Raw genomic sequence first — 27,935 nt, 5'->3', positions numbered from 1 at the left:
CTTAAGAGTTGACAGCCAATCTTGCCAAAGAGAATGCTCAAATTATTTACTCAAAATTAGTGGTCCATATCTTATCAAAAGACATTAAATAATCTTTACCTTCTTCTAATAAAAACAACGTTAAGTTTACTTCTGTCTTTTTTTAATTTATCTTTCCTTTTAAAGGCCTATGGCTTAGTGTTCACAACGTAAAAACATTTGTAAATATACAAAAATAAAATCTAATACCAGACAATATAAAAAAAGATAAATTGCAAAACCATTACATTATGATTGAAAAGTACACCAGAATTAATCTGTAGGTGAGAAGAGATGCTTTGGTCCTGGATACAACTTCCATGATTAACTCCTCACCAAAGTCTGTAGTCTTTTTAACTAAATGAGAAATCGCTCATCCACCAAGGTTTTGGATGTCAAATTCTTCTGCCCAACTGTATTACGAATAAACCTGAATATCTAACAACACAGAGAAACTGTATTAATGAAGAAGTGCTTAGAACAGCAGGTTTCAATAGCCAACATAAAATAACTACATATTATATTTAAATAATAAATAGTGAATTAGGTGCCTTTAGCAATTTCAAAGTATCTTCCGATATCTTTTCACCTCAAAATATGATAAAATTGTGATTAATTTTAACAGATATTTGTGTTTTCTACTGAAAGCTACTTGTAGCCTCTTTACTCATGACATGCATGTGAATAAAATTAAGCCTGTTTTCCAAAAAGAAAAAATAATGAATAACTTTATAAGCTCTCAGTATAATCTTCTGTCACCACATACTGCCTACAGGGTTTAGTTATCTAACTATATAAGCTTTCATGCCAACCTCATTTTAAAGATACAATTGTATTCTTAAATTGAATTTTACCTCCTGTTGCAAGTACGTTAGAATAGCTGCTAAAACAAAACTTTGGGAAGCCAGATCCACAATGGAGAAAAACAGGATATCAAAGATGAGCAGTGTTGTCTCATTGCCGTAGTAGAGAACATCATCGAAAGAGTGTCCTTCATCTACAGAAAGAAAGGAATTTTTGAAAAAAGGATTATTTCTGTGAATTACAGGTTTGCGAAGTTCATCAGTCCACACTGATAAAGCTGGTAAGAAAAAGTAAACTTACAGCAAGGGTATTTTGTAAGGTAGTTATGGTTTTCCATTTAAGCAAAATACTAGAAGACCTTTCACTTATGAAATGGTTTTAATACTGACAAGAACAATAGGAAAAGCTCATGTGCCACACACAACTTTGTGCACTCCAGAAGTCTCAATCAAATTGTTAAAAAAAAAGTGGCCTTGAACAAGAGGCAGACAAAACTTCCTCATCACTGAGATTTTTAACAAGTGTTAAACTCTGTGCCCAACTCAACAAAACAATGACACACATGCTTAAAACCTTAATCATGAGGAGCTTCAGAGATTAGTGTTATCTTTGCTCATCTGCTAAACAGTCTTCCAAAAAATGGGTCTTTTAAGCTTAAATTACCTTTTTCCATTGCCAAAACAGTTTAAACCACTTATCAACTTCTTTGCTTTGTTACCAAGCACCACTCTCAAAAGATAAAACACTTAACTACTGAAAATAGGTTCTTTTATTTCTTTCTGCTTTTTTATGTTATTATGTTTAATGCAACTTTTATTGGCAACAGTTTATTTTCATTACAACCTGAATACACCTGACTTCCATGAAATCCTGACTTGTATCTAACCTTCTAGGAACTATGGCTGTCTAAGCCATCTCACAATATATTCAGAGCAAATCTTGTGATGGTGATGTTTGAAACAGTGGCAGTCAGGAAACTAAAGCTGAATATTATATGATTGTCCTAGATACTGGTTATCTGGTAATATACATTACCAAATACTGTGCTTTGCCTTAATAGGGAAGGAGAGCCCGATCCTTTGCTGAATTATGTGTAGCTCAGACATCTGGGATGAGAAAAGACCTCACACTACAGCCATGGCTTCTACTTCGTCTGAAAGCATGTACTGCATTCCAGACTATATAGCAAGGCTTTTGATTCAAACAAGGGGGTCAGCTTTTGCAGCCCTGGTGTCTGAGAGAGCAGTGTAAGTTCTGCACAGCTCAATAATCAAAAGTGGGGATTGCTATTATAAAAGACAACGACATATTTAGGATGCATGATGGTCATCTGGTAATACCAAAGGATTGGATTATGGTTCTGATAGAGTTTAAAGATTCTGAACAGTGAGGCTGGAGAGCCAAGGACCTAAGGGACTCAAAACGAGGGGCTGCATTGTCACAGATCACTAGTTAATATTTAGGTTTCACAAAGGTGATGGCCATATTTATGATTAGGGGTAGAATAAGGGTCTGAACTAAGTCTTTCAAAGATGAAGCTTGGAAAGCCTTTTGATGGATTCTGAACAGCTCAGGGACTGAGGAAACAGACTGGCATCAGGCTCATACTCCTACTGCTTCACAGCTCATATTGCATTGCAATGTGGATGCTGATCCCTAGGCTGTATGTTAGAGGAGACCACAACTCAGGATTTCAGAACCTTGAAGGCTGAAACATGGTTAAGAGCTTTCATTAAACCTATTCTTACCACATGCAGTTGGAAATACTTATGGCTAGGTTTAGCATGGGCTTGGGCTTCAGGATGATGCATTGGAGAACCCAAGTGTCTGATTCCAAACAGCCCCAGGGACCAGAATCAGAACTTGTGTCATCCCTGTGCCTGCTGAAATACTCGTTTTGGTGTAGATATTGGCAACACTTAAAAAGCTTTGAAATAAAATATTCAAGAACCTCAATTACTCCGTACAGTCTGCAAAGATGTGTGGTACATTAACATCAACTATTCCACTAAAGCGTCCTCACTGTGATCAATATCCTCTTTAGAGAAATTGTCTTTCTGGATGTTTAGCTGTTTTAAAAGCAATTTATTTCTATACAAAACAAAACACTGAGCTATTTAAATATTGTGGCTCTTCTTTCCATTTACAAAGTGTATATTGGATCTAGATAGCAAGTCAAGGTAGCACTTCCTAAACACGTACACAACTCTACTCAGTATTTTCAGTTGTCTAAAAGAATAAAAAATTGCAATTAAGTTGCATAATAGAAATAGAATAAGAAAATAAGAACACCTGTTAAATAATTCCCTTAGAAACTATCATTTAATGACACCTCTTGCTGTAAAATCCAGTTTATATTGTAAATCCTGTGAAGTAAATCTACATTGAAACCTACGTATTATAGAAGTACAAATGCCAAGTCACAATTTTACCGTTGTAAAAAATACTCTTCTCTATTGGCTCCATGAACTCCATGCCTAGAATCCGTTCAAGCAGCAACTTATCTTTAACAATATAATCCATTTCTTTATGAACCTATAAGAAAAGGAAAGACAAAACTTGTTTTATGATTACAAAGAGAATGTACTTGTTACAAAGTGGAGTACAGCTACTTAGACCTGTACAAATGAAAAAAGCACCAGTTTATTTCAAGACAAAACCAAACACATAACAAAAAAGGATTTGTCTTTTTTAAGAGCAGGCTGTACTGCTGGACAGTACTCCAATTTTTTACTTGAATGAACCACTGTTTCGGTTGCCATAAAGCCTTTAACAAGAAGTTTTTAAGCACAAATGCTTGAAGAGAAATTACTGTCTTTCTGATTTACAATTTTAAGTCTCTAATTATTATATATATAATTTTCCTGAATATATTAATATCAATACATACGTGATCAATAAAAGAACTGAGAAATTTGTTCATGGCATTGTATGCCCTTGTGCTTTGTTCAAAAGTATTTGCAGATGAGTCCAAAAACCTAGCAGGACCACGTCTCTGAAAAAAAAGAAATATGACCATGATTTCAGTGGAAAAAAATTACCTTTTTTAAAAAAACATTTACAAAATAAAAACGTCTCACTTACTCTTGTTAGGGTTTCATGAATCCTATCGTACTGCAGTCTCATTTTCCTTGAGATGGAAATCTGAAATGTCTGGCCATCTGTGTTTGGTAACAAACCTCTCTGACTACACAGGTTTTCCTACACAATTAAAACAATTGTTAATTGACATAATTAATGTCATACATAGACCAAAAAAAGTCAAAGGCTTTTCTTTTCCTCTCTTTCATGTATATAAAGTACTTGATATCTCTAAATATTTGAATCCATTGCACCTTGGCTCTGTTATAGCAAGATTTTCTTAGAACATGAAATCCTGACCCCTGCTGTCACAAAGTCATTGCTCTTTTTAGTCATGTTCTTTTCATTACCTTCTAAAACATCTTTTAATGTTCATTCTGAAGCCTTTTGTTTCATGTTTATCATTTGTTCTGTATTTTTCTGCTTTTTCTTGTGCTTTGGATTTCTGACTTTTCCATATCTTTACCAGATCATTCTTAATAGATCTCAGGAAAACCAAGAACAGAAAATTCAACATCTCCATAAGGGAAAAAAAACACCTTTTCCCAAAATTATATTAAAATAAACAATTCAGAAACAAACAAACAAACAAAAACAACAACAACAAAAAAACACAGGAATACAATTAAGTCAAAAATTATATTTAAAAGATTCCTTGACATTTCAATGTTAATTTTCACACAGCCTTTTTTCAGTTATCAGTAATAATCACATCCTTTGCCTAAAGTAATTTCTTCCTACTTGTCCATACAAAAGTGCAAGATGTCACGAAATTTCGTGCAAAGTGCTCCCATCATGCACGAATCATATTAGACATTTGCTTGATCTTGCTAAAAAGATGCAACATACAACAAACCAGAAAAAAATACTTATTCAAATGAATTTCTGTAAAGGTCAGGTTATGTCACCAGAAGAGGATAGATAGAATAAAACAATTTATTTGAAGAGTAGATGATTCTTTACTAGGAGTTTTTCAGATTTGTCTCTTTATGAAATCTTCTTTGTACACGTATTGTTGCATGTGGCCATGAGCTTATGAAAGGCTTCAAGATTAAAAAGCTCATGTACAAATACATGAAAAAAAATGTTAGAAAAACAGGATTTTTTTATCTAAGAATTGTGAAGAAGACAGCAAGTAGTGAAGAAAGGTGAAGAGCTAGTTATTAAATCAAAAGCACTACTGGGTCACTTATTTGCCAGCCAACAGCTGGTATCTTTGAAGTACAACTTGGTATTATGTAATGCAAGAAGAGTTGATCCATAATGGAAACCTTTTTTTTAATTACAGTTAGAATTAAATTAGAGGAACAGACCAAGTGTAAAATTTTGCTGCTTTTACTTACTGCTTCTCTCTTTAGGTTCATATTCATTTCCTCCATATTGGTATCTGCATGTCCGTGCACAGAGCGACCATGGATGTAATAACCAAAGCAGCTGTGAGACAGGATAAACACTGAAATCTAAAAGAGGTGGTGAAGAGAAGAATACTGTCATTAAATACTATTTTTTCACAGAGATTGGTAATATCAGCCCTTCTAGAACACAAAATAAGTAGGTAGCAAAATACATACCACAGAAAAGTATTTAGAAACTTATCTGTGTTTAACCAGAGACAAACAACAGCTCCAAGTTTAGTTTATCAACAGCAAGGATCAGCATCTAATTCCACAGAACCAAAAAACATTAAAACAAAGGTATTACCTTTTATTTCAGTTCTGTGATACATAACACATGTGCATGATTTCAGTTGAGCTCCTAGGAGACTGTATGTAATAGAATTTCATTCAGTGTGATTTATTGCTTATATATCATGTAAAATACGAAATTAGCTCTTTATACAACCCATGCACTACATGGACTTTCCATGGGAAAGGAATAACCAAGGCTGAAAAGGCTGATAAAAGGGGTTAAATCCTGTATTTTTAATAAGTTCTGGCCAAATCAACTAATTCATCCTGTTCTAACTGTACTCTTCTTGCAGTATAGAGCTCCAAGACTCATATTTAACCTAATGGAAGTAGTTCAGCTGTAAATGAAAGTGCGTGAGAAAAGTGGTAGCTATTCAGGAGGGATAACCATGAAGTTCAGCATCTGAGGGACAACCAGAAATTAAGAGCAGAAACTGAACATTTACATATTAAACAAAGCCAATGCAGTTGTGCCTAGAAGATAAGTAGTAAAGAGCATACCAGTAGAAAGAATGGCAGTAAATGGTCCAATGCCAAATTTCTGTCACAATTTGTTACTTTTTCATTCTGTATGAGCACATATAACTAACATAATTTGAAATAACAACCTAAAAATCACGTCTAGAAGTACATATCGATATTTAAGATTCCAGGATCTTTTTTCAACTAAAATTTAAATGAAATTTTCTTGTAGATTGCACCAATGAAGTGAGCTGAAAGAAACACCACCTTTGGCTGTTAGCTAGTGATCTCTGAATAAATTACACAAATAGATATTATTTAATATTCTTTAAACTATCTTATGCTTTATTGTGTTCAAAACGTCACTGTACAAATAAAACAAGGAAATACTTACATTGCTCACACAACACAAATCAACAAATTGATTTAGCTTGTCTTCGACAAATCTTTCATAAAACACAGCAAAAAATATAATCTGAAATAAACCAGACAGATTTTATTTTATTAGTTCATCAGATTTGACTTTATTTTATGAATTGCAAAGCAATTAACTTCAAAGTTCAATACCCATAAATTAAAGACTTCTGTAGTGGCCATCATTGCATGGGGGTCTATGAAATGGGATTGACATCCTTCCCCTGTGAAATCAAATCGTAGCAATAACCTGATTTTTATTTCAAATGTGGGAGATGCTCCATGGTTGATTAAAAAAAACAAAGCAGCTGCATAAATTCTCCCCTTCGGGTGATCAAAATTGTGACTAACAAAGCAAGATCTGTCATAGCTCAGAAGATTCATTTTTGATTCTAATTTTGTACCACACTAAAGAAGCTCAAAGTCTACATCAAGAAAAAAGAGTTAAGGATTTACTCAACACTATTGTAGGTAGCATGGATGGCTTAGTGATACATTTTAGTTTCCAAGAAGCAGTCTGAAAACTGTTACCTATAGATGTCATACCTGTAGGAAGGCAATGGCTAACCACAGTGCAGCAGACACACCAAATCTTAAAATGCGGCTCCAAGGTGCAATGTAACTATCACTGCTTCTTGTAAGGCTGGAGGAAGAATCCATTAAAGCCAGGTTTGAAAATCCCACCACCTGAAGAGATAAGGTCAATACAAAAGCATGAGGCAATGAATAGCATTAGTTACAACTCTGTTGTTTCCATCATAACAGGAAATAAAAAGAATAAAAAATCGAGAGAAACAGAGCTGGGAAAAGCAGCATGTTCATTTTGATACAGCCCAGTTGTGGGATCCAGTATTATTACTGAAAAATATAATTAAAACCAAACTGTACATACCTATGTTGATGTATAAATATACTAACATACACAGCTAAATCTCATGACAAGTTAACACTGATTTTTGCTGAAAAGGTCCAAAAGATTCTCCTGTTAGACTGCAAAGGGATCTTACTTCAGCCAAACTTCTACCTTCTTGTCCTAGATAGTCCAGAGTTAATAATTTTTTTGTTTTCATATATAAGAAACTGAGGATTTTTTTCATTGTTTTTATTGAACATAAATATATTTTCCTCTACTGTCCTTATAGCTGAATCTATTTTAAATAAACAATCTAGAAAAAGTTCCCAAATCAAAACGATGAAAGAAAAATTAGGCATTGAAACACTTAAGAGGTGAAAATTTGTGAAAATCATTCAGAACTAAAGCTGCAATAGATATTTGTGGTGGGTTGACCCCACCACAGCAGGATGAGGCAAATAATAGGGTGAACAAAAACAAGACAACTTGTGGGTCAAAAGAAAGATTTAATGAGCAAAGAAAATGGAAGGAGAAAGGAAAAAAGACAAACACTTACAAAAGTAAAAAAAAAAGTGATGCAAAGCCAGTCACTAACTACCTCCCACAGGCAGACAAATGCTCAGCCAGTCCCCAGGCAATGGCTACATACCCAAAACACCTACCCTAATCATTTTTATTATTTTATTATTTTTTTATTTTTGCTGAGCATGATGTTATATAGTTCCTTTGATCAGTTTGGGTCAGCTATTCTGGTCATCCTCTCTCCCCTACTTGCTGCAGGGGGGCACAGTGAGAGACTGAGGAGACCTTGATGAGACCTTGATACTGTGCTCTTCAGCAACAGCTAAAACATTCCTGTGCTATCGCTGTTGCAAAAAAATCCAAAACCCAGCTCCACATGGGTCGCTGTGAGGAAATTTAACTCCATTCCAGCCACACACACTGCAATGTTCAAAACCTCAGTTTTGCTGCCAGTGCTATCTTCTCTACCCTTACAGTCAACACTGCAATGATGACCAGTGCCAGCCAGAGGCTGCTTTGGTGCCAGAAATAAGGCCTAAGGCAAGGGAGACTCCTTCTGCACTTTCCTGCTTCCTCCAACTGATAAATTTCCAGGCTTCTTTTTTACTCCTGTCCAGCCTGTCACCATGGTGAATGAGAACTGAACTGCCACATTATCAAAACCGGTAACTGGAGTATTTTTAGCCTACTATTTAGGCTAAAATCTTTCATGACTTCCTCTACTATTGGTGACAAGAAAGGGACTTTTCCAGAGGTAAATTCATAGCAGGAATTACTAAGCAAGATGTGAAAATGAGACTCTCCCTGCTAGTAATAACAGGAGCCTTAGAAGATTAATGTGAGGATGCTAGTTAAGTTTTGGGAATACTTGCTCTCTTTTCTCCCATTCTTTCCTTGTGTCATGGCACTGACATTGGTCCTGTGCTGTATCTACCGAAAATGCTGCAGTATTTAAAGAGAAATTAATATTTTAACTGTCATTAATTTAAAAGAAAATAGGAAATTCAAAACCAGAAATATTAAAATGAATTAAGGTATTAAAAAATATGTCAGAGAACCTCACGTGAACAACTATACACTTTAAGAGTGCTTGCCAAATTAAACTGCTTTCCAAACAGTCCAGAAGAAATAAAAGAAAATGATTTTGAAAAGCTAAAGCACAATTTCTCAGATATCCTTGAGTTGTGACTAAGGCTTACAACAGCCTTATGTTAGGACATCAGAAACAGAACTGGCACATTTCATTTCCTGCTTCATAGAAGGTCACTACAGCAAATTAGGAGGAAGGAAGCTCCTGTCCAGATAAATATGGAAGCAGAAATAAAGCTGCAGACTGTGGCAGGAGGGAGCAAGTAGGCAAATAAAGATGTGAGTGTGTACACAAATTTATCAGCCTCTTAGGCCATTTAGGGTAACTCATTAGCTTAAAAAAAATAAAACCAACAAAGGTCTATAAGGTAATTAAAGTTGTGTTTTTTTTAATCTTCCTTAATGAACTAGTGCAATGACACATACATGCATACACATAAAAAAGGTGTCAAAATAGTTATTTCACCAAGCTACATCTTATCAAGTGAACTTGGAAGGTCATCTACTATTACCACAAAAACTGCAATAATTGAAATACAGACCATTATGTTACAATTCAGATGTGAAATATAAAAAATAATAAAAATAACAATTGTAAGTGTAGTGGTAATACCTCCAGGAAAAAAAGAACTGCAAGCACTTGAAAGACGGGATTTATCTTCCTCACTGTCTGAATTTCGTTCCATTCATTGGCTATAAAGTATGTTCTCCATATGCTCACAGGTGCAGCAGCGCTTTTTACTGCACCTTTACCTAAGAAGAATACACATAATAAAGCTCTGAAATTTAACACTTGAGAGCACTATGAGAATTTAACAGAGTTTTTTATACAAACAAGCGTAACTGGAGTTACCTTCAACTGCTTTAAGAACTTTGCCCTTAGGTCTTTCCCAGTCAATAAAGAAAATATCTATAGTAAGTTGTGAAACCAGTAATTGCAAAAATTGCAGAGCCTATGGAAAAAACAGGAAAAGAACTCAAAATAGGAATATCAAGAGCATAAAGGCAAAAATGAAGTAATTGTCATTGCACATGTTATTCATTAAATATAACAATACACTTGACTACACTTGAAATTGCAACTTCATCACTAAGATTTGATAGATAAATATATATGCATTTTAATTAAAGGCCTGGAATAATGGTAAATCATGTGACAATGTCTAGAATTATTAACAAAATATATATAAATTCCTATGGAGAAAATGACTTAATTCTTAATTGTCTAACTGTTCCCATTTATGTGCTAATGAAATGTACTGTTCAAGATGCTTAAGAAGCCTACTGAAAATATACAGGAGCATATGCTAACATTTCTTTAATGCCTGAGGAAAAAATACTTACCTTCAGACTGAAAGCACATGCTATGTATGTAACAAAAGGTTTTTCTTGAGAAGGAAGTGGTAAGAAGACAGAGACAAACTGCTGAGCCTGTAATTGAGAAGCTACATTGAAACACTGTGGAAAGCATAGGTAACAACACAGTAAGTGATTAGAAGAAAATACCTTTTTTAGAAAAATATCAATATTTAATTTGTAATTGTTTCAAATTACAAAATATTTTATCTATTAATATGACTGCAAGCATAATGAAACCTAAGGAAAAGAAAGAAGTGATCACAAAACTTTAAGCACATAGAACAGAATATTGTGTATAACTTGCCTCAACAGTCTGACCAGAAAGGCGAAGAAAAAAAGAAAAAAAAGAAAAAGAAATGAATTTTTGTGTAAAAATGAATGCAGTATTAATAGGTATTCATAACAGCAAAATCTGGTAGAACACTTACTTTGAAAAACACAAGCCAATAAATCCCTGTGCCCACTGTGATGATAAAGAAAACGTTGGCAAGGTCTCCAGCATAAAATAGTAAGAACTTCAAAACTGTCTGCAATTATAAAAGCACACTGCACCAATTAGTTCAGTAACATATACACACACTTCTATAAAATGTTATGCAGCTAATACTACAGGAGACTCTACTATTGAAAAGTAGCCCCTAACAACATTTCTCTACTGTGGCCACATATTTATGGTATATTCAGTATATGAAACTCTTACTCTAGCCTTTGTTCAGAGAAGAATGAATAAGAATGAATATGAAAACTACAGCTCTATTTATAAATACCCTTCCTTGTGAGTTGTTATTTTTTGTTTTTTTTTTTTTAAAGCAAAGCTATTTCCTGAATGACAACATTAGAATCTAAGAAAATGGAAAAAAACTACTTCCTCAAGTGATCCCAACTCCAGGACACAGTTCCATGCAGACAGGCTAGAAATTACTTCAATTTCCATAAGAAACAGAACAGTTATATCACAGGGAATGACAGCAAAGGTCTCTAACTTAAAGAGAGGAAAACATGACTCTTTCTGGTTTATCAGCTATTTATACCTGCAAGTCAATAACAGAGCTTCCTGTACGCCTCTTCCAGCCCGCAGTCTTGAGAAGGGACCATAACACTGCGAGCCCACCTAACACACCCAATGTGATCTGAAGAGAATGGAAAACTATTTGTAGGTATTTTTTACAAAGACAAGATATAAGCAAATCATTACATCAACAATTAAGGAGCAATACAACTTACGTCAGTCTGAATCTGAGCCTCCGATTGATTCATCTCATAATTGACCGAGAAGGAAACCTGAATATTAAAATACAAAAGGTAAATATCTACAGAAAGTCTTAAATGCTACAACCACTATAATCAGTAGTGGTTTTCACATGTTTTAGTTGGTGAGGATTCCCATTCAGGGCTACTATCCAGATGCAACATACATTTTTTACTGTATACCTCCTCACTTGGTACGTGCAGTACTAGCATGTGTTTTCCTACATTTAGTGCTGATTTTACCAGCTGAACTATAAACTGCTTAGTTTTTTTACAGCCTCCAAAGTGTTCACTCAAGTGGAATTCCAACAAAACTAAAAATATGATTAAAAACAAGTTCAATTAAGATAGCACAAAGATCTCACCATCACACTCTCGGTGTCAGGGTTTTGGACAAGCACGTCTGTGTAAGCAATAGTAATTAGAGGTGGGTAGATATTTCCTCTCTGAGTATGGGATACCAAACGAACGCTGCAGAAATACAAACAATATTATTTAAAAACAGAAAATGGATGAGCCGCTTGAAAGGTATTGACTGAAACTTGTACTAAAAGGAAAATATTAAACAAAGAGAACAATCTGATCAATAAAATGTGTGTTTCAAACTCAGAGACATGGCAATTCACATTTTAAAAGCAACTCAAAAGGGACGTACACAAACAGATAAAACTAGAAGCTCGGGAGAATTGTTCCTTTGTAAGAAAATGCCTGAATCAATCTTCACCTACTATTACAACATTACAACAGTTGCAACTGAAGTCAATTCCAAAAGGTGACTTTTTCCAAAAACATTGCAGAATGACCTTTTCTATATTTATTTTGAATTTCTGTCATTGTTTTTTCAGGGGGTATGACAGATGACAACACGGAGAATGATACAGCTCTCCTAAGGTAGATAAACTAATCCTTATTTTTTGAAATAGTCTAATCTGTAACTCATGGCAAACAGGAGTTAATACTTTAAATTAACCTTCAAGATGTTTACCTGTATGGATGAGTACACATTGCTAGTCAGCAATCTTCTTAAACTACAGCTTCACAATAAATTGTGAAGAAGTGCTGATGGACAAGAGAAATCTCAATTTTCTTTAGACAGTGATCTTAGAGAAAGATGTTATATAGAGAAGGAAAAAATATGTTCTAAAACATATTCCACTTCAGATTAACAAGCAGTAATGACCCTAAAAAGCAGTCTCACACTTTCAGCTGAATGACTACAAAACCCTTCTGGATTGTGTGACAGCATTTAAAGGCAACAGTTTATTAAAATACTTCAAAAAAGAATATGAATATTGAAAGCATCCTTGTATAGTCTGCAATATACACATCGAAAAACAATTAGCAAGAGACCTAAAAAGGTCTCTTTTTAGACTAGATTAGAGACCTTAAGAAGGTCTTGCCAGATGACAACTGCTAATAAGAGTTTACTGAACGCTTTCTAACTTGCATTATGCCTGCATGGTCTGATCCATCTTAACTGAGAAGTAACCACGGTAATCTTAACCCTCACGAGTCAGTGTTAGGTATTCTCACTCATCAGAACAACCTATGGAAACTCTTGCTATTTCCAATTAAACAATGGAAAAAGCAGCATGGGACATACTAGAAACAACATAAAAAAAAAACAAAAAACAACAAACTTTCATTTAGGAGACCATAAAATTCAGATTGCACAAGATTGGCTTTGTTTTCTATGTACAATATATTTTATATGTATTTACTTACTTTATTGAAATTTTGCTAGCAACTCGAATTACTCTTGGTAGTTTTCCCATGTCATTCTCTTTTCCACTTAGTGCATCCACCAAAAAAAATCGACGAGTCAAAAGCCAGTTGTTCATATTGCTGCCTTTGAAAAAACATGACAGAGCCACGTAATATTTTAAAAATTAATTCAATACATAGAAGGAATGAAATCTACTAAAAGCAATATGTATTCATGTATTCAGGATGTAAAATTATTTATTTTCAACTTAAAGAAATGTATAATAAAATTAGATAACCTTTTCGTGCATAGTATTGATTGGGCCAGTGTATTCAACCAAAACTTGCACATACCACTATCAGAACCCGCTCACAAAATGATAAATTCTTAGAGCAGAAACAAGTTATGGTGAACTGAGTTATCCCAAAAAACAACTAAGTGTCTGTAATTAATACAAATTCTTTGTAATTGAAGTTATTCAGATTATTTAAATTCAAATAAATGTTACTGTGATATTCGTACCTTGATTCACATACATTTCCCTGTATTGAAGGTCCAAATTTAAAACTGGCACAGCCCAAAGATATTGTTGTCCATTGTCACCATTATATTCAAGGAATAGGTCATAGAAGATTGGATTAGGAAAATCCAGCAATATCTTGGAAACAGAAATCTTACACTATGTGAAAAAAAAAGAAAAAAAGAATAAGACCACTTTCTGCCATTTAGTAATTTTATCAACTTGTGGGTTCTTCCCCTATAAACTTACTGTGAAATTTGTCTTATGCCCTTTGCAAAAGACAAGGCATTCCAGCTATTTCCAAGCGATTGTGAAGTACTAACGATTTTATACAAACCTCTGAAAAATGACTGCAATTGACCAGAACAACTAATGAGGAGAATGAAGCTCTGCTAACATTTCTTCTCTTATTTTTCAACACATTCCGAAAAAATATCCTAGCAGCTTTCACAGACATAAAATTTGAAATGGCACGAACACTAAATTCATGGAGCATTGTGTCTGGTCCTGAGCTCATCAGTGCAAGAGAGATATGGAGCTACTTGATATAGTCCAGCGCAGGTCCACAAAGATGATGAAGGGACAGTTACACCTCACCTATGAGGAAAAGCTGAAAGAGCTAGAACTGAGAAAAGGCTGAGGGGCGATCTTATCAGTGTCTACAAATACCGAAGGGAGGGTGCAAAAAGGATTCTTTGCAGTGGTGCCTGGTGAGGCAACAAGAGGAGGCTCTGTCTGAACACCAGGAAGCACTTCTTTACTGTGCTGGTGACTGAGCACTGGCACAAGTTTCCCAGAGAGGCAGTCTCCATGCTTCAGCTTACAGCTAAACTCCAGAGGTCCTTCAGTATGCACTGGGTTACTGGTGACACATAAAACAACTTAATCCAAATACTCAGAAAAGCATTTTATCTCTTACTTACACTTTGTTCATAAGTTGTTCCAAACACATAAGCTGCATTCAGTTTAGTCTGGGTATCAGGACAGAGCTGAACAAAACATAATAATGATTAGGGTAATTCAAAGCTATAGTTTTCTCACATGAAATATTCACGGGTACCCCAAGCAGTTTATGTATTCACAGTTCTCATAAAAGATACACTGAGCTTTATTCTATACTATTTTTTAAGAAGAGAGGGATTAATTTTAAAGAGTAAACAGCATTATTTATAGTAGCGATATAGGTGTTCTTAAAATGCTGTTTTAACTTATTCATGCTTGCATAGTATTTTCCAATTTCATCACTAGCTTAGTAACCTGTTTTCTCAGACACTACTGTCCTCAGAATTTGAGAGGGTGAAGCAAAAGAATTCATCCTGAGACAATAACAAAAGAAACAGCAGTCGCTATCTAAACCCTGAATGTCAACTGTTCTTCCGTAGATACTGGAGCATTTGAAGTGACATACTCCAAGGGTGACATGAACAGCCTAGAAAAGTGGATGGACAATTCCCAATTGTTTTTGCCAGTGTTCATACTGTTGCCTGCCTAGGGAATTGCTGAGAGTGCCTAGATCATCCCTGGTCTGCTAAACAAATTCTGCTCTGTAACATTTCACAGCAACTGGTTTCTGCTGTTAGGCTAATTACTATTGCACTTTTTACTTGCTTCTTCCTTGCATTTTTCACACCCTATACAGCGTGGTACTGCTGAAGTAGAATCTGTGTTTGTGCTACTGAAATCTGAGGGTAGAATGACCAAGGGTACTCTGAATCTTCTAACCAATGCTCCCTATTTCTTTGTGAAGTCTCCCAGAGACTTTTTACAACTTCATGTTGTAAAAAAGCCAGGTAGACAGTGGCCAATGTGTATACTCTGTATTTCAAACAAACAAACAAAAGTCAGCCAAAAGAGTATGGGGTGCTAGATCTGTTTTCCCTCGTCTCTTGGCAATAACATAAGCACTGATTTGCTTTGCAATCCCATAATGTGTGAAAACAGTAGCAGCATCCAACAGGGAAATACACAGGGACATACACAGGGACATTCTATAAATGTGTGTGGACTTACAGTTAATGAATACACATTTCTCATTAAGAAAAAGGAAGCTAGTAATAAATATGCACAGAGATAACAGTATGATGCTGAATGGAAGAAAGAGACAGTTGGTTCTAAACGACTGCTGCTTCTCAGAACTTTCTGATATTCCAAACTGATACTGGTCTAATGGAAGAGGACAACGTTGCTGAGTTTAAACTCTTCAATTTAGAGATATCATTGTGAGCATGAATCTAGGGCTATGTTCCCTAATCTAACTCTATGATTATCTTATGAACTGTCATTACTGTAGTAACGAAACACTTGGCTTTTCTTTTAAGGCTCTGGTTAAAGGCATTCAGAGTATTACACTATCCAGAAAAAGGCAATTAAAATCAAACCTACCTGTAGGATGCCTCCTTCCAAACTTTGCCACTGAAGAAAGTTTCCTGCTGCATCATATGAAGCTGCAATAAATCGCAGTTTTATATCCTGGTGATGAAGAAAAAAGACAAAGAAACAACAAAACCAGAGTGTGTATACACGTTTTAAGGAATGCATTTTCATTGTTTGATGCTTTACATCCCTAAAACTTTCAGCATAATGCTTTATTTTCCCCTCTTTGATTTTATATTTTTAATCTTGCTTTTGGTATTTTATTTTTTAACCTAGTTTTCCTTTCTTCTACAGTCTCACTTTTTACTTGGATTTTTTTTTGTCCCCAAAATGACAGATTCTAAGAGGATGACTTAGTTTCACTCGAGTGCATATGCACAATTGCAGACAATCAGACATTTGCTCTACTCAAATTCAAAGTCAACACAAATTATCTACAACCTAAAAGCCACAGCACTGTAGTACTGCTGTACTACCACCTGGCCTATATTGATTCAACTGCTTTAGCATTTGGTGTTGATTACACTGAGCTTTTTTTAATTTTACAGAAAAAATTGTATTTGAACATATTGCTCGACACAAATGAACAGTGGCATACACACTAATTATTAAAAGTCACCCTAACACCCAGAAAATTGGTTCTGCTACTGATTAAGAGGAAACAGAAAAGGAAATAAAGATCACCCTGGTTTGCCCTTTTTTTTTTTTTTTTAATATGGAAATGTTACTGCAAAATGGAATAAGAAAGTTGGAACGACATCATAACAATGACAATTTTGACAAAAGGGATGCCTGTTTTTGGTATGAGATTTATCAGTATGAGCTATACCTTAAAGTGTTTGCATGTTTAAGAGATGCTTAAAAACTAGACACATAAAGTAAGGTGTTGAAAGAGATAAAAAAATTCAGCGTTCCAGGTGTGTCATTTTTGGTTCACAAGGGATCCTGCTTTTGTAGCCAAGTGAGTGTAAAAAACACTGCTTTAAACTTAGTGAAAAACAACAAGAATCCTAGTTCTTGATTTCTGCTAGGAGAGGCCTGTGACCTTCTACATTTATCTCAGTGTTGGTACTCAAGGGCAAACCTACCCAAACTAACAAATACCGAGACATTTTGTTTGGCAGTGATGAGGCAGCTCGGTCCTAGCAGTAACAGATCTTTTTCTATCTGTGAGGGATGGATTTAGTCCATCACACCAACCTCAAATTTTCATTTCCTGTAGGTATATAAAAAGCATTTTATTTTACAGGCCTTTGTTATTAGAATTATTAGGACTGGAATAATCTATTAAAATTAAGTATATGTCTACACAGATAGACATGCCCTAAATTAATCAGAAATATACGTAGATTTCTAATACATACCAGCCTTGGACCTTCAGCATTAGGGAGAATAATGATTTTTTTAATTGTTAAAGCAGAAGCTGCACTACAACACCGCAACTTAGTTTAATTTAAAACACAACCTTTTATAGTTTGTCTGAAAAAAAATGCTTATTTTATTTTTGAGCCAATAGGAAGAAAAGATATGTTTTGCAATATAACTGACAAACAGGTTAGCATTAGCACTACCTACTTTGTGTGATTAACTTAATCTGAACGAACTCTTCCAGTTCTACTAACTTTAAATGAATATGTAAAATAAACTGAAAATGAAAATTTTGGGCGGGAGCTATAGACTGAATCCACCTCTGATATAACTCAGCTTGTTGAGATTTGTAACAGTAATATTAAAGTTGGTATAACTGAAATATGAATAGAAATGTGTGTATAAGCACCAGAAACAAGATAAGGAAAGTGCTAAATAGTGTGCAGAAAGAATGAAGCATACTGTTCCCTGCAGTGAAACTGAGGAATGAGTTGTGATAAAACCACAGATCAGACGATTTGTCAGCAATAATCCTGCATCCTGGCACCAGGAAAATGGCAGAAAAGTTACAGCACATCCCTTTTATCCTTCTTTTTCCAATTAGCTCACCAGGAAAACTGAGGAAAGCTGTAAGGTTGTATATATTTTGAACAAAGGAAAGACACACAAAACCTCTTTGCCTCAGATTTATGGAAACTGAAGTAAACAATACCCCGAAGCAAAGGACAATGCCAAAACAACTATTAACTTCTAAGGAGCATAAATGATCTGTCTGAATACTCGTTCATCACTGACAATCCAGAAGAATCCTGTGGACATAACTAGGACTTAATAGCTGGCATCCCTTGTTCCTGTGTCACACACAATTGGTCCTGGTCAGATCACACAGGCACAAACATCCTTGACTTATAAGAATGTGGGTATAAAAGTGTGAACGAAGGAAACGTGTGTGCAAGTGAGTGTGAATCGGTAAAATCACCCTACTTAAGAGATTTTGTTTTATATAAATACACCTTCCTCTTCCATTAGATCTCTGAGTTTTTTTACATGAGCTGCCTAAAAATGATTTTCGGTGGACCTGCATCAGAAACAAGACTAAACATTTTTATCCAATTATGTCCTTTTCCTGATATCTGCTTCCCTGTGTCTACTGCCAAACACTTACCTTATTTTTTCCTTTAAAACTGAAGACTGTGGGGAAATGATTTGTCTCAAGCACTTGGGATGCTAAACCTGGTTGATCACCGTAATACAGCCATGGAAGATTGTGTCTCCTGAAAAAAATGACAATGCTGTCTCTAAAGAAACATAACATTTTAAATCAAAGAACACTTAGAATAATAAATTCCATAAACACTATTACAGATTGTACCATAATGGAAAAGGAAACTTACCAGTATGCTATCGAATGAACGATGCCTAGCCTTGCTGTATTGGCATAAATGTACTGAAATAAACCGCAGGCATCCGTACTTGAAGAACTCAGTGAGTTCATATTCATCACACACATATTTCCAAGAGCTTGGCACGCGGTTAAATTAGAGTGCAACTGTAGTGGAGAAACACAGGAACACAGAAAAGTATTTATGAACCTCTCCTTTTGGTGAGGCAGTCATAAAACTAATGTTATCTTTAATAAGTCATTCCTGAACCCTCGTTTTTACTTTAAACAGATTTTGTTTTGTCAACATCTAATATTTTCTTCCATTTATTCAGGTTCTACATTTTTAAAGGTCTGCAGATGGCAGCACGAGAATAGAAACTTTTTCAGAGTTTATTTTCACTGCATCAGCTAGATGATATGATGTTACAAAAATGTCAAAATGTGTATTTGAAAAACACAGAATCAAAATGTTTAAAACCTCTTAGGCTGTAGGACAAAGATGACTCCAACAAAGACTTAAGACTGGCAACAGTATGTATGGAGTCGTATGTATCATAAATATTCTCTTTTCAGTTTTAGTAGTTACTCTAGCCTGCTGTTACTAAACTATGCTGTATTTATACCATTGTTCAGTTTTGGCAAACAAACTGCTGCCATGTGAAACAAATCTGTAAGCAGATAGACTGTGGCACTAGTATTAACTATTATTATCACCTATTGCCTTTGTGTGGGTCAGATGAGCATCCGCTTCAAAATTGTGCGTGATTCTGTTGCTGCACCTACACTTCCATGACAGTTAGAGGTACCCACAGCAATATGATGTTAAATAACGTTTGCATACATAAAAAAAAGCAAACCTTAAAAGGATGGTACTGTGATAATTCTTCTCTATCACAAAACAGAATTGTCAACTGAAAGCCAATTAAGAGATAAAGACCAGATGCCAATCAGTACAGGATATGTCAGAAAGTAATTCTGAGTGTCCCTTATGCAATATACTCAACAGTTCATGTGACTATGACCATTGTAGGATATTTTTCCAGCCAGACCCAGTACAATTTTTTAAACACAAGGTTTACTCAAGGTAAGTATCTTTGTGCAGATTCCAGCCACAGAGACTTGCATTACCATTGACAAAACTGCTCACTACTCTTTCTAAGCGTTATGTATATATATTACTTTCTTATCTTCTGTCATCTCAAAATAAGGTTCTTTAATAATAAGCACAACTAACTTCCACAAATTAAAGTCACTTGTTAAAGGGGCTTTTATACAGAGTACTACTTCTGAACAAGAAAAAAATGGAAACATTAATGAAACTCACCCAACAGGCAGAGGCTGAAGCTTGCAGGTTTTTCAGAAACCAGGCTGATGTCAATGTTACACCCTGTAAATAAGGAATGGTTTCACTGTCTTTGTTCAGAACAATAACCCATCACAAAACAATCTGAAAAATTGTCAACTAAGAGCTGCTACTTATTTTTTCTAAGAGACTTCAGTCCTTTGTAAATGTCTAAACCAAACCATCTCCTTTCAAAACCCAACCATTATGAAATAATTTGTTTCACTTCATCAAGTTAGACAGAATACACAGAATAAGAATGGAAATACCGACATTTTTTAAATAGAATCTGTGACAAAGGAGTTTTCTTTACTGCACAAGGGAAGTACTAATGATTTCAAGAGGAAAAAGCCGACTGGGTGGTAAATTTAACTCAGAAACAAAATTGCCAAATTCATTATTTCACAACTTGCCTTTTATAATTCCTCATACTTGTTGAAAACACGGGTTTCATACCTACTGTAAGCAACTGAAAAGACGTGTTTTCAATAAGATATTATTTAGAATATTGCACTTTCAAAAAGCACTAGTATGTGTTGTCAGGAAAACTGAAAATTGCTTTTTTTTCTGGACAGGTGATATAACTAAAAATGTCCCCTCAATCTTTTAAAACTCCTTTAAAATACATTATACGAATGTTAATTTTATATTAAAAAAAAAAAAAAAGCCTAGAGGCTCTCATGAACTCTTCAGCATTTTTTGTGATACAAGGATGTGTTTTAAATGCATACAGTAAATACAATATACTTGATACTTGTTTTGATCCCAAATTCATGTGATTTACCTCTGTTTTTCAGTTTCCAAGAGGGCACAAATTTTCTTAAGCCTATTCCATTAGAGCAATGCCTGCCTGGTCTCCACGTCTACACTCTCCATGTTGATTACCTTGCGATCACCATGATAGCAAACCACCACCTTCGGTTTTCAGCAACAGAATTAAAAGACTTACTGAAAATAAGTAATGAGATAGCTTGAAAATGATTCAGAATAAGCATACATACTATTTGTCCAAACCGAACAGTTGCTATGGCCTTTGGAGGTAAGCTTTCAGTGGCACTGAAACATAATCCCCCAGTCTGAAAAAGAAAGAATTATTTTTTTATTATTATTTTTCAACATAACTTTTATTTTTTTTCTGAACTTCATTAAAATAAGCGTTCTACTTACTAGAATGTTTGGGCTGCTACAGTCACAAGACTTGCTTACATTGATGAAAGTTTGTTCACATCTTACACACCTATGAAGCACAAACATGAAGAAAATACTTAAAGCGTAGTTAAGTATGAGATTAAGTATTTAGTGAAAATTGATTATATAGTTTGTAATTCATGGAGGTAAGGCCTGATAATACTGTAAGCTTCTTCAAGAGTTCAAACTAAAATCCAAAATGCATTACGAATTTTTCTTGTCAGTGAAGTTGTAAAGAAATGAAATAGGTGATTATCAAAATAAGAATTATGTTTCTGCTTCCAGTCCAAATCCTGCTTGTAGTCACGCTGAAGGAAAACAAACAACTAAAAAACAAAAGAACAATGCTGATCATATAAGGACTTCAATGAACACAATACGTATTGAATTTGATATGGGCTTGAGGACTTCCAACTCACTGCTTTTAAAACTGTCACTAAGCTTTCAAGACGTATACAGATGAAGCAATAGAGAATGCTTCTATTATCCAGAAATACTTATATCCCAGAGATATAGGCTTTACCTCAAGAATATTCCATTTAAACAGAATATGGTACTTTCAAAGTTGTCAGCACACAAGGAACAAAAATCATAGAATCATAGAATCATAGAATATCCTGAGTTGGAAGGGACCCTTAAGGATCATCAAGTCCAACTCTTGACACCGCACAGGTCTACCCAAAAGTTCAGACCATGTGCCTAAGTTCACAGTCCAATCTCTTCTTAAATTCAGACAGGCTCGGTGCAGTGACCACTTCCCTGGGGAGCCTGTTCCAGTGTGCAACCACCCTCTCTGTGAAGAACCCCCTCCTGACGTCAAGCCTAAATTTCCCCTGCCTCAGCTTAACCCCGTTCCCGTGGGTCCTGTCACTAGTGTTAATGGAGAAAAGGTCTCCTGCCTCTCGACACCCCCTTACGAGGGGGTGTCGAGATAATAAAAATACTCTTTATCTCGAGATAAAGAATATATCTTTAATCTTTAAGAATATATCTTTAATTTTTATCTTTATCTCGAGATAAAGAAAATACTCTATTATCTCGAGATAATAAAAATACTTACCTATTTCCTAACACATCTGAAGCAGAGAATGATGGCTCACTTCCATTACAACGTATGCACAAAGCTTCGTTTAGCAAAACACCATCAACGCTTCTTTCCACTAAGTGGAAAAGAAAAGCAAGTGTAGTATAATAGTATGATGCACAATATGTCACTATGGCTAAAAAAGTGTTAAAAGGGAAACTGTCTATGCAGATCTCTGAAATAAATGCAAAGATTTAATTTACCAAAAATCGAGAGCACAACTTGCAAAAAACATCCCTATAATGCACATATCTATATTCATGTGTTGTTTATAGCTGTGCACACGCAATATTTCATGTCCAGTATTGCTGTTCCTTTGCTATTTATTCAGAACCAAATTTCAAAACAAGGTTTCATTGCAAATATAGAACTCAAAACATCAAGTTTACAAATTACTGGGAAAAATAATAATTATTAATTTTCATCTGAAATGCAAATGTCACAGATTTGAAGTTTCAAAACTGCATCTTCCAGCAATGAAATCATTTGGCAAGAGATTTTAAGTCTAACCATGAAAAAAAAAAAAGCATTAAAAAATTTCAGCACTGATGCTTTGGAGATTAAATGACAGAAGGAGCTTTACTCTCAACATTTTACCAAAATGTTTCAGAATTTATATTTTTTCAACTCTTATAAAGCTTGTAGGAGAGGAGGTGGTATTAATTTTTTTACAGATTCCTAGAAAATTTTATAAGTAGTCACCTGGAAAAGAGTGACTCTCCAGCACACTCAGTTAAATAAATACCTAAACTGGACATTAGCAAATAATTAATCAAAGAATTACAGGCACATGGAAAGTCTTTTCTGTCCTGTGTCTTTGCAAATGAGGAAAATCAGAGCTCCAAGGAGGTAATTTTACACCCTTGATGAAAATTATTCTTTGCTATTAGTTTTTTTACTGTGCAAGATAAGCAAAAACATACTTAATACCACCACTAAAATTAACAGCAAAAATCATTTCCTGTGTTTACTGAAATGAGTCTGCAGCTTTCCCAGGGCATCAAGTAAGCGTTGCAGATACAAGGAAGTGTGTCTCAGGGATTCAGAGATACAGTCATGTTTTAGGGAAGCATGAAATCCACAGACCTTAATGCACAGTAGCTTGCTTGGCTTGCTCAGGCTATCCTGTTCCACCTACTTATGTATGTATAATCCCTGTACTGAGAAGTACTTACACTTTATAACCTTCAAAACTTTCAAATGTGTTCTTCTTAGTCTATATTGATACTGTTTTTATGCCCATTTCAACCCTTCCTCACCAATGCCAACCAGCTTAAAGGAAACGATGTAGCAGTATTCACAGCATTCATTTCTAGAATGTTTGCATAGTATTTATCATTGCAACCAACAGTGGCACAGATTTACCTGCTCTCTTTGAGGAATGAGGTTTGAAATCAACAGCAATGTTGAAATGTTATGTTACAAATGTAAACAGATGTTAAATTTCCTTTCTCATTTAACAGAAGTGCCTGGCTTAATAATCTCTAATATCTAAAATAAGCACCAGTATCTCACAACTTGCATATGTTCCTTACCTAGTACTTCATTAATGAGGCATTTACATTTTCCTTCAGAAGTTAGGCCCTTAGGGCATTTAATACAACTCCATCCATCTTGAGTAACTCCACTCTAAAATAAAATGTAAAGCTATTATATTTTTCAAAAATATCAAAATCACCAAACATCTGTGAAGAATTCCTGATCCAGATGTTATTTATTAGAAAATGTGTTCATGTATAACAACATTGATAGAATTCATGAAGCTGTTAAAGAAAAAAAAAAAAAAAAGCTAAACAATCTGGCAAAAATGATTCCTATGCAGAGATAGACTAAAAAAAGGGTTCTTCAGTTTTTCTGAAACATTAATTAACACCTGCAGTGAAGATAAGAGTTTACTGGAAGTGCTAGGTTTAAATAAGATAGAGGCTTTATGCTTAAAATCAACAACAACAAAAACAATAATTATAGCAATGCATAAATAGCCATATTTACATATAGGTATACAGAAACAATGGAAGTCTGACATCAAGCAGTTTGCATAACTGTGTGCAATTTTGCATGTATCCAAACCAGTCACATGCACACTTCTGTTATATCATGAAGTAGTTGTACCACAGACCAAAACCAATGATGAAAATGAAGATATATGTTCATCCTCAGGTGATAGGGATGTTATTCCCTTCTCCACTTCCATGGGATCGAAGACAAATGCCACCATTACAAGAAAAAGAAACAGTGGAATGACCAAAATACCAATGGATATTTGTCAAAAGCTTTGTCTAGTGTAACAAGAAGATGAAAAGAAGCGGGAAATTACTTGCATTACCCAGTTAGCCACTATATACGTAACTGATCCAAATAAACTGGCCTCTTGAGAGTTTTTCTACAATTATTGGAGAGAAATAAATATTCCAGAAGGCTTTTTCACAAGTTGTTTTTGCTGGAGAAATGTTATTTTTTTATTTACTGCAGAGGGAGAAAGCTGGTTGGTTAAGTCTGGTGTCTCTGGTTCAATGCTGCAAATGTGGCTCAAAATTACAGCTTAATTTGCCAAGACAGGTAGAAAGAATTGACCGAACTATGAAGGTACATAGACATAATTAAAGAAACATAAAAGCAGCAGTTAATTTAAAAATAAAAAGATGAGGTATGAGGGAGTAGGATGATACAGATTAAGTACTCCAATAATAGAAATCATAAAACTTATCAAATAAGATACTTATGAGCTGCATTTCTACTTTAGCATTCTGTAAAAGAATGGGCAATGGTAACATAACATGAGGCAGAATAGAAAAGCAGTAGAAGAAAACTGAACATTTAAAATATAAACATAAATATTGGAACATTTATTTGAACAAACAAAATATTGAACATTTAAAATATAAACTTTGTCTGTGGGGTCAAATTTATTACGAAAAAATGCCTGCAAAATAATAGCAATAAACAACTCTGAAGAGAAAAAAAAATACTACAGATAAACGTGGTCTAATATTTAAAAAATCCCAAGTAAGGACTATTTTGGAAAATAATTTAAAATTAAGGAAGAACAGCTTGCATTCAGACGGAAATTTGAATTTGAAAAAAAAAAAAGCATTATTATGGCAAAGTATTAAAAGTGAAATACTTACCATATTTTCTGGGCATTTCTCACAAACAACAGAGGACCCACCATTATTAGAAACCATCCTGAATCCTGGCTGACATTCACATGAACTACCTGAAAACAAGAACAAAAACAGTTTTAATCTATGTAAAAATGTTTTGTTTTTCACAGAATACTACGAACAACCGTTATTGTTCTCAAGAGATCAATATATTTTTTTAGATACACAACTAAAAGACCTGAGTAAGATGGGCATGAAAATCAGCTAGCTTTTTAAAAAATGTTCATGTTACCGTTTGTAGGAAGGTTTTCACAAAATGTCACTGGGTTGGCTGATACACCGGGGCATCAAGGGTGAACCCACAGAGCTTGTGTTTTTGTACTTTTTCTTTAGCTCTATCTAATAACAGATAGAAATATCTGTATAAATCTTGCCACAATGCTATTCTCAGGCCATTCCCTTTACGCCACCAACATTAAATGTCTGTATTCATTTTTTATCCTTTGAATAAGAAGTCAGTCTTAAAAACATGTTTGTATGTAAAAGTTTTTCAAAATATAAATGTAGTTTTAAAGATATTTTAAACTCAATGCCTTTAAAATTTTGCATGAGGATCAAGCTTTCTGTTGGTTTTCAATGAATAACAGAACATGCCTATTATTTACTATGAAATTAAACTCAACACTACTTTTACAGCACCTGTTAGTGGTCAACAATATTTTTTTCCTAAAATTTTTCATTCTCACTATCATGGAATGTATGTTTAAAACCATACTACAAAATAAAATTGATTCTAAGTACTAATGAACTATGTTTATTATTACTTCAGCTCATAGAACTGTGCACTTAAAAATCACGTAAAACTATGTGAAAAGTTCTCTAACCTTAAAGCACCTTAAAGCTTCCTCACCAGACCAGTTTTACAGAAATGGCATTTCTGAAAATGGTCAGGGATTGAGTCAGGGGACACCAAACTGTTTCTTAACAATACCGAAAGAAAAGCCCAGTAGGATCAGATCAAGGAAGAGGTGTAAGAAGCTGTTGCTTGAGGGAAGAACCCACAGCCATGAGCTTGTCATGAAGCACGTGGCCAGGGAGACTGAGGGAAGTGGGGTTGTTTGATCTGGAGGAAGCTCAGGGGAGCTTATTGCTCTCTCTAACTACCTGAAAGGAAGGTGTGGGGAGCTGGGGTCAGCCTCTTCTCACAGGTAACTAGTGATAGGACTAGAGGGAATGGCCTCAAGTTGCCGCAAGGGAGGTTCAGGTTGGAAATGAGGAGATATTTCTGCTCAGAAAGAGCAGTCAGGCACTGGGACAGGTTGCCCAGGGAGGTGGTGGAGTCACCGTCCCTGGGGGTGCTCAAGGAGAGGTTGGATGTGGTGCTTGGGGACAGGGTTCAGTGGGTGACATTGGTGGTAGGGGATGGTTGGACCAGGTGATCTTGGAGGGCTTTTCCAACCCTAATGATTCTATGACTTGTGCAGTCCCAAGCAGATTTCAGGCAAGATTCAAGGCTCAGGCTGAGTGGCATCTACCTGCACAGCTCCAGCCAGGTGCTGCGGAAAAGCTTGGATCCTTGACCTCCCCCAGGAATTTACCTTTCCTTGAAGCCTTGGAGCTAAAGGAAGAGTCAAGGCTAAAAGATCATTATGGATTTAAACACATTCATTATGAAGGGTTTGAAAACTATTAGAGTGTATTTTTTCAGCAAGTATGGAGTTACTTTTGTAAGATACTGTGCTGGTGGGGGGCAGCAGTTACAGAGAGAGCCATCTGCATCTGACCACCCCCACTCCTGAAGAAGGAGGCTGTCAGGTATTAGGGTCAGGCCTGCCAGTGCCTGAAGGGGACTACAGGACAGCTGGGGAGGGACTTTGCGTCAGGGGGTGTAGGGATAGGACAACGGGAAATGGCTTTAAACTGAACGAGGGGAGTTAGATTAGATATAGGGAAGAAATTCTTCGCTCAGAGGGTGGTGAGGCCCTGGCACAGGCTGCCCAGAGACGCTGTGGATGCCCCATCCCTGGAGGTGCTGGGGGCCGGGGGCCGTGTCCCTGCCCGGCCTCCCCCCGTCCCGCTGCCGGGGCCGCCGCCGCCGCCCCCCGCCTCGCTCACCGCCGGCGCTCGGCGCCTGGTTCAGCCCGCAGGGCCCGCAGGCCAGGCGGGAGACGTCGAAGTACCGGGATCGGCCGCACTCGGCGGGACGCTGCAGGGGCAGCGAGAAGCCGAGGCCGGGCGGCGGCTCCGCCACCATCACCACCAGCAGCAGCGGCAGCAGCGCCATGGGGACCGGCGGCCGCGCAGCCTCACGGCGGAGCCGCCCCCGTAC

General features: G+C 35.8%; 1 protein-coding gene across 1 annotated transcript; it reads right to left on the bottom strand.

Annotated features, from left to right (window-relative positions):
- On the bottom strand, nucleotides 1–27,890 carry TMEM67 (transmembrane protein 67). The gene is made up of 28 exons (XM_032181145.1): nucleotides 27,722–27,890; nucleotides 25,631–25,719; nucleotides 24,038–24,131; nucleotides 22,479–22,578; nucleotides 21,398–21,467; nucleotides 21,232–21,306; nucleotides 20,213–20,275; nucleotides 18,899–19,053; nucleotides 18,670–18,778; nucleotides 16,146–16,232; nucleotides 14,687–14,752; nucleotides 13,766–13,922; nucleotides 13,264–13,387; nucleotides 11,904–12,009; nucleotides 11,515–11,571; nucleotides 11,322–11,420; nucleotides 10,719–10,817; nucleotides 10,276–10,362; nucleotides 9,785–9,884; nucleotides 9,545–9,684; nucleotides 7,014–7,154; nucleotides 6,448–6,528; nucleotides 5,247–5,363; nucleotides 3,907–4,023; nucleotides 3,713–3,817; nucleotides 3,255–3,357; nucleotides 873–1,015; nucleotides 1–456 (listed from the first exon to the last, which is right to left on the bottom strand). The coding sequence occupies exons 1-28, from the start codon at nucleotides 27,888–27,890 to the stop codon at nucleotides 376–378; spliced, it is 2,934 nt and encodes a 977-aa protein (XP_032037036.1). The 3' UTR covers nucleotides 1–375.
- Between the last annotated feature and the right edge of the window lie 45 nt (nucleotides 27,891–27,935).

Source organism: Aythya fuligula, chromosome 2 (genome assembly GCF_009819795.1).
Source record: "Aythya fuligula isolate bAytFul2 chromosome 2, bAytFul2.pri, whole genome shotgun sequence".
NCBI classification, from domain to species: Eukaryota; Metazoa; Chordata; class Aves; order Anseriformes; family Anatidae; genus Aythya; species Aythya fuligula.
Note: the sequence above shows the minus strand (reverse complement) of the source record. Positions and strands in the feature narration are given on the sequence as shown.